General features: G+C 35.5%; 1 protein-coding gene across 1 annotated transcript; it reads right to left on the bottom strand.

Annotated features, from left to right (window-relative positions):
* Positions 1 to 7031: 7031 nt before the first annotated feature.
* Positions 7032 to 7851, bottom strand: LOC103929109. Its single transcript, XM_009338257.3, has 2 exons — positions 7428 to 7851; positions 7032 to 7299 (listed from the first exon to the last, which is right to left on the bottom strand). The coding sequence occupies exons 1-2, from the start codon at positions 7834 to 7836 to the stop codon at positions 7115 to 7117; spliced, it is 594 nt and encodes a 197-aa protein (XP_009336532.2). The 5' UTR covers positions 7837 to 7851; the 3' UTR covers positions 7032 to 7114.
* Positions 7852 to 8186: the final 335 nt, after the last annotated feature.

Below are 8186 nucleotides of genomic sequence, written 5' to 3'. Positions count from 1 at the left end.
CTAGGGTTAGGTCCAAGTCTTCCATCCGAGCCAAAGGTAACTCCCAAAGATTTCCTTTCTCAACCCCAGAAGTTACTATAGGCATTGGAATGTCTCGCTGAACTCTGTAAACACGTGTCCAAGGGGGCACCATGGCTAGGATCTGTGCCAAAATGTCCACAAGTTGCTCAGGTGGGTTATTTCTATGCCTGAATATGGAGATAATAAACTACCACCAACATCGCTGAAAAGAAGGGAATCAACAATACAAACATACCTGCCGGTTCCCAAAGCTCACAGAGTCCAGTTCCACGGATCACGAGTGTTGGATAAATTTTAAGCCCATCTGCTCTGAACGAGGGGCTCTCAAACTCCCGGGATACTACCCATGTCTCACCCTAACCCTTCATTTGGAAGATTAGGCATCATGCGTCTGACAACCAAGAGGAAATGCGTAAAATCATTAGGGTGGAAAAAAAAAAAAAGTAAATCAACATGAACGACTAGCACACACTGCAAAATGCATATTGTAAATAGTCCAGAAAGTACTAGGTATAATCGGCTTTGCATAAAAATTATTGCCATACAAAGCCTCGTCTGAACTTAGAGAAGATGATTGGTAAAACCAAAACCAACTAGAGTTCCATAAAATGTTCGAGCTGAGTTAAGGGAGAGCACAACATATTCTGAACACTGGCGGAGCCAAGTTAAGGGCTGCCCTGGGCTGTAGCTTGCGGTGAAAAATAAAATTTTACATGTAATTTTGATTGATTTTCGAATGTAGCCCATCAAATATTTAGTCACTAATTCGAATTCTTTAGGTTTAACTATATAAAATTATATAATACAGTTTGCAAACCATCTCTTTTTCTTACATTATTTTTCTCATCGCTTCTTGTACGTGTACAAGTTTGGATTTGTTTAATTTTAACACGTATTTGTTTAATTACAAAATTTTTTGGCTCACCTTGTGAATTTTTTAAGCTAGCTGATACTATGAAAAATAAGGTATCAAGTTTCTTTATTTATAAAGATTTAAATTTTTGAGCTAGCCCACCCAGGTAAAAAGTTTCTAACTCCGCAATTGATTCTGAAGTTAAAATTTAGTGAAGTGTAAACCAATTTATATACATGACTGCAAAGATGGGTACTAAGATCTTCAAAAATGAAACTAAAAACTCACGTTTTTAACGGTCATTCCAATACATTTAGCAGCACCGTGCACAGAGTAGGCAACAGCCTCTTCCACAGTGGCCAAATAACGCATCATGCAGATTCCTAATAAAGTAATCATGGTAATCCGCGGGCAACGTGCAGATTTCTAAGATTGTAATCACGGTAATCTGTGGGCAACGACTATGCATATTAAAGCATATCCGAAAGAAGGCAACAACTATGCATATTACTGCATATCCGAAGTTGGAAATACAGAAACAGTCACAACCTTGTCTACAATATTATGACCCAATCTCTTCCGTTCATATGCGTTGTATCTAAAAACGCAAAACCAGACAATTAACAACCAAATTAACTCCACTAATTCTATATTAAAACACCACGTTTCTTCAAAAATAATATCTTAATTACAGAGCTCTCACTTTCATACAGTCAAATTAATCAAGCCGAAAACTTTCAACTTCGAAACGAACCAAGAATAACATAAAACTTCAATTGCCTAAAAAAAAAGTTCGATAAAATGCGCCAAAGAACTAACCAAAGCCGTAGCTATCCCGAATTGCGCGCGCATGCTAGTAGACTCTATCCAATGTAAGACTGAGTGCTGTACACGAAAATATTCGCGGTGGTGGCGATGTGGGGGCACCGGCCGGTGAGGCTTCGACTCCACGGCTCCGACGGCAGTTCGCTTGGCCCGGAGCTTGGGGAGAAGAGCCCCGCAGTCTGACTCAGGCAGAGCCGCGATCATTCGAGCTGCTGGCCGTGCATGGGGCACGAGGCGGTTATTTTCAAAATTCCCGATAAATCCATTAAATATTCTTGGCCGGTTTATAACGTGCTAATTTAAAAGTTGGCTAAATTTGTAAGATAATATATTATAAAATATTTATATAGGTCTCATTCTCATATAACGTACTAACCTTCATGCACGCGCTCATGCTTGTGCAGAAGGCATTTTTTGAATCACGGCATGCTATGCGCGACTTACACGTTTTAAATGTATTTTATATGCGTAAATTGACAAAAAGAAAGTCAAATATTTGAAGCAAACGAATAATCTTAGATCATGAAGAAACCCCTTATAAACTAATTAAAACAGCTGAAGCCACGTAATAAAATCAGTCTCTATTGAATTTACATTAAGAATAGAGAAAATAATATTTAATAAACAACTAATTGAATCACATTATTGCTAGCTCATTGTGAGGCTAAATTCACCCCTCTCTCCCTTAGTCTAGATAATATCGTTTGTTAAAAAAAAAAAAAATCATTTGACAAATAATTTAATTACATTATTATCCACGTCCGGAAGACATTTTTTATAGCCAGCATTACATGTCTTTTAAGATGTTTTGAACGTGTTTAAAAATATAGAAAATAATATTTAATGAACAACTGATTGAATTACATTATTGCTAGCTTATTGTGAGGTACTAATTATTAAAAAAAAACCTGTACAAAAAAATTAATCATTAAACAACACTATTAAAATGACAAAAATACCCCTGCAACATTTGATGCATTATTTGGTTTGTTTTTGAAGTTTTTTGTTTGAGGAGCATTTCTGTCTAATAATTTTTGGTGAAGCTTGTAACACCAAAAAACACTTTATTGGGCCATTGGCTTTATATATAAGATAAATAAATGAATAACTTTTTGATACATAGTACTTATAATCTAGAGTTAATCTCAGTTTACTATCCTAAAGTTTCTTAGTTTTCAACATTTGGTACATGAAGGTTTTTTCATTCCAGAGTGGTACATAAAGTTATAATTTTGGGACACTTTCATACATCTGTTAAGGTTGCTGTTAAGTTTTCCTTTAACTGATGACGTGTCATCCACGTGGACAATGATTAAGCATCACGTGTCACATCCTAATCCAGGCTCCACCACACATCCTAATCCAGGCTCCACCACATCTCGGGCTCGACTCCGCCATAGCACGATATTATCCGTTTTGGGCCCTGACCACGCCATCACGGTTTTGTTTCTGGGAACTCAGACGAGAATTTCCCACTGGGTCACCCATCCTGAAATTGCTCTCGCGTGAACTTGCTTAACTTCGGAGTTCCGATAGAACCCGAAGCCAGTGAGCTCCCAAAAGGCCTCGCGCTATATGGAGGTGGGCATGTACATATAAGGTATAGAGGATCCTCTTCCTTGGACGATATGGGATCTAACAACACGTGGATATTAAAAAGGAAAATAAATTAATAAAATAATAAAAACTAAAAAAATTAAAATAAAATAAAAATTTGGGCGTCTGCACCTACCCTTCTCCCTCACCCCTTCCGACCCCCCTCCCTTATCCCCCATGCACCCACCCTTCCCCCTCCCTTTTCGACTCCACCCACTCCATTTCTCTCTTTCCCTCCCACATCTCTCTAACACACAGCACACTGGGATGAAAAAAACTTCATGTACCAAATGTTGAAAACCAAGAAACTTTAGGATAGTAAACTGAGATTAACTCTAGATTATAAGTACTATGTATCAAAAAGTTATTCATTTATTTATCTTATATATAAAGCCAATGGCCCAATAAAGTGGTTTTTTGGTGTTATAAGCTTCACCAAAAATAATTAGACAGAAATGCTCCTCAAACAAAAAACTTCAAAAACAAACCAAATAATGCATCAAATGTGGCAGGGGTATTTTTGTCATTTTAATAGTGTTGTTTAATGATTAATTTTTTTTGTACCACTCTGGGATGAAAAAAACTTTATGTATTTTTGTCATTATAACTCTATGTACCACTCTGGGATAAAAAAAACTTCATGTGCCAAATGTTGAAGACCAAGAAATTTTAGGGTAGTAAAATGAGATTAACCCTATAATTTAATAAGATAATTATTGATTCTTAACAGTATAACCATACATACTATTTTATTTTAAGCTAATTTAGTAAAAATTTGATAAAAACTTTACAATATTTAATTATATATCAATGACATATTTTTGTTTTGAACTTAATCAATGATATATTTTTATTAATTAGAGACAGGTCAATGATGAATGTCACATGTGCTTTTATGTCATTTTCAATGGGGATGGAGGAGAGGGTGAGAAAAGCAATCGCCAGTGCAGGAAGGGCAAGCGAAAGAGGAGGAAGAAGAAAAGTGGGAGACGGCGACTAAGCCCTCCATGATGTGCCAGTATAGAGGTGGGCCCACTATGTAACTGCCTATGCACATCCCAGCTATCACCAGCCCTGCCTTCAGTATCGTCGGACTCGTCGCCATCTCTCTCTCCTCTGCTTTTGAAATCGAATTGGACTTAGCAGAATTGGGAATCGATGACGTCGATTCTCAATGGTTCGACTGCCGGTGTTTAGTTGGGACTTGCGGAGATCAAAGACAGGTGCTTTCTCATTTGTGAAAGGTTGTGAAATTTTGTAACTTCTTAAGGCCTTTACATCTGTAAAGCACAATGGAGTGATGATATTAAAAACTCAATGTTTGAAGGAAGAATTCATTAAATCAGGAAAACATTTAGATACCAAAAATGAAACTTGAGTAGGATTAAAAGCTATTCTTTTGTAGTCGAGTTGATGTACCAGAGAGGAAATAGTTTCGCAAATTCTTGGAGCTTGTCAATTTCGATTGCCAATTAAGCAATTGAAATTGTTTGGATTTTATTTCTCCCATTTCACAAAATTGTTTCCTTATACGTTCGTGTTTTTCCCACCACCATTTACATGTCTACAATGCGAAATAAAAAAAGGGACATTGTGGTCAGCAATTCAAACGAGAAAACACAGACTTCTATGATCAACAATTGAAAACTAGGAAACGGACACTGCGGTGCAGTCTCTGAATCCAAATGTTAAAAATAGAGATCAGGAAACAGACATTGCGTTGCAGTGTCTGAATCCAAATGTAAAAATCAATAGTCACGTGAGGTGTTAAGCATAAAAGGCATGTGAGTGATGAAAAAAAATAGAACCAGGAAACGAACATTTCAACGTAGTGTCTGAATCGAAAAATAAAAACAATACTAGGAAACAGACATTGCATTACAGTGTCTGAATCTAAAGTAAAAACGGGCACGTATGAGGCATGTGATTGATGGAAAAAAACAAAACTATGAAATGGACACTGCAACATAGCATCTGAATCCAAATGTAAAAACCTGAATTAGGAAACAGACACTACATTGCAATGTTTGATCCGTATTAACCTATTCCAAAATATAAAAAAATATGAGAAAGATGGTGCTAGTTAAAGTGGGTGCCAGCTGTAGTGGTAGATTATGTAATTTTTGTTTAGTTTAAATGCATTTAAGTGTCACAATACATGATTGACCTATTTATAATTGACATAAATATTGATGATCTATTGTCAATGTGGTAACTTTGTATTGATTTTATACAAAATCACTCTTTATTTTATCTATTATAATTTTATACAAAATGTTGCAAAAAAAAAATTATAAAAAATATTGAACAGCAGATACATAAAAGTTCAAAAAATTTCAAAGTCTTACAAAATGTAGGAAATTCAAATTATATTCCAAATTTTTTGAGATAAAATCAATTCCGAAATTTCGATAAATTCCGAAAAATACAAAATTCCTAATTTGGAACTAATATTTGTTCCGAAACTTTTTCGGATTGGCATTGGTTACTTGTTTCCGATCCGACCGGACGGAAAATCATCCCTAACCTTAAAATTAAATTGGTATTATCTTATCGATTATTTAATATTTGCTAAATTGATAGAGGTTCTATTGTAAATGTTGATTAAATGAAAACAACTTGTATTGCATGGCTTTAGTGCCATTGTGGTATCCCGTGCCAATAAATACAAGGATATGTGAAAAAAGCTAACATATGTCCTTGTATTATTTTATTGGCATATGACGCCATGTGACGGTGTATTCGTTCCATGCAAGTCAAGTCCTCCTTAAAATTGAATTGAAGGCCATCTTCGTCCGTTCAAATAACAAATATTAATTGCAACAAAAAAACTAACATTTTTTTAATAGAGCGATAGCATTAGTGAGTTAAAAAATTAAGAAAAATGAGAGTCCATGGAGACGTGAAATATTAAATTTTGACTAAAATATATATATATATATATATATTCTGACAAAAAATGATTTTTTTTTTGAATTTTTTTATAAAAGGAGTATTAGTTGAAAATGTGTGAATTTACCAGTCGAAAAATAATTTTTAAAACTCCCCTTTCTTTTCCTTGCTTATCTCTTCGTTTGTGACTTTTTTTTTTTTTTTTTTACTTTATTCAATCAAACCGCTAGAAAAATAAATAAAAAAGCGCAAAAGAATGAAAAAGAGTGTGAAAATGGTTTCCAAAACAGTTTAGCCAAATTGACTAACCATAATTAGCAAAATCATTGGCCAAACAATTCCACTCCTTACATTTATGCTAAAAATGCAAGCTTAAGCGAGCACTATATCATAGGCAATTTACCGTAAACAACTTTGAGAAACAAGGGAACTTTCGTAGAACGAGTTCATAGGAGATGAACAACATACATAGAGTCTGATTCTAACAAAAAGTGAGGGTATGGCCTCTCTTTTAACCCACGCAATTCGAAATCCTTGCCAAATAAATTTTCTTGGACTCTAATAGTTCGATTATCTATGTTAAAGTTTCAATCACAGTCGTGCTCCTGTAATTAATTGAAAAAAATTACTTCCAAGTGAAGAAGAATAATACATAGATGCTATACTTTAACCATAATGCTAGATATTTTGTCACAAACCGCTCTTTTTTTTTATATTTTATTTTATTTTATTTTGTATCGTAATGTCACAAGTCGTTCTTACCGATGCTAGGTCGTTCAATACGCTCTCCGATAAATGGCGTAGTTATTTAGAAAGAAAAATTAAATTAATAGAGAGAGAAAAATAAACAGAAGCAGCAATTTTAATTTTATGGTCATCCAATCTAACAATCTCTACATACATGCCATAGTAACTCTGAGATCTTCCTCAATCTTCTTCCAATTTGAAGCCCCACATGAACGGTGCCCAATATGGAGTGGATTCACCAAATGATTCGAAAGGTGGAAGAGGATTGTTTACCAACCACGTGCAGAACTTATCAAGGAAGTCGTCATACGAGATCCCCGCGCGGTTTCGTCTTGTGAAGAACAGATAGTGTGCCCGACCGTAACCTGCAAGAAAAGAAACGAAACAAAAAACTCATTGAATCGTTTAAACAAACAGTTGGTGTGCAACGAACAAACAATTAGAAATCAAAGTCCAATAATTTGCAAGTCGAAGTCGATGGTCAGTAACTTACGGACACCGACAACGACGATGAAAAAAATAAAAAGCACTGGGATGCCGATCAAACCAGCGATTCCCACCCTAATCAGCATCACAGCATACATGGCCAGCACACAAAGGGGCACCAAAACGATTGCCTTGGTAAATTTGATTGCCAAATTCAAAACGTTCCGGAAACTTCTGGGTTCCCAGAGCAAAGCTTCCATAGCGACTCTCGCAGATTTCAGAAGCTCTTGGCGTTTGGTTATAAACCAGTCCTGCAAGTTATCTTCCATCCTTAACAAGTTATCTATCATCGACATCGTTACCGTCGGATTCTTCAGATTCCACTTTCTGGAAGGAACAAAAACAGACGACGAGACAAGACGGAAAGAGCCAACGTTAGGGTTTGAAACTTTAACGTCGATGATGTATGTATGCATGTAAATGGTGTGTCTTGTTGTATATATAGGATGTCGAAGCCAAGTACTCAGAGTCCTGGTTGGAGATTGCGTCCGTCTCTCTCGCGGATTTTGATTACAGCCCTTAGATCGATCGAACGGTCAAGATTTAACGACAACACTAAGTAATTACTGAGTTTTAGTTCTAATCCTACTCTAATGTGTTTAAAAAAAAAAAACTTTAACGAAAAACTCTCGGTACTGTTTACTTTAACGAAAAATCATATTTTTATACTAAAAAGTCAATCATGTCACTATTCGCTTTACCCTTTATTTTATCCTTATCGTTAAAATTCAAAATTTTCAATTCATTTTCATTAGTTTTCTTTTAA

The sequence above is a fragment of a genome, unplaced genomic scaffold (genome assembly GCF_019419815.1).
Source record: "Pyrus x bretschneideri cultivar Hongxiangsu unplaced genomic scaffold, Pyrus_bretschneideri_v1 Contig3, whole genome shotgun sequence".
In the NCBI taxonomy this organism is placed as follows: domain Eukaryota; kingdom Viridiplantae; phylum Streptophyta; class Magnoliopsida; order Rosales; family Rosaceae; genus Pyrus; species Pyrus x bretschneideri.
Note: the sequence above shows the minus strand (reverse complement) of the source record. Positions and strands in the feature narration are given on the sequence as shown.

Bases quoted from the DNA above. Each gene is read 5' to 3' on its own strand.
- LOC103929109 (XM_009338257.3), bottom strand. From the start codon at position 7,836: ATGCATACATACATCATCGACGTTAAAGTTTCAAACCCTAACGTTGGC. The intron at 7,300-7,427 runs GTAAGTTACTGA...CTTTTCTTGCAG, and splicing joins CATCGTCGTTGTCGGTGTCC to GTTACGGTCGGGCACACTAT.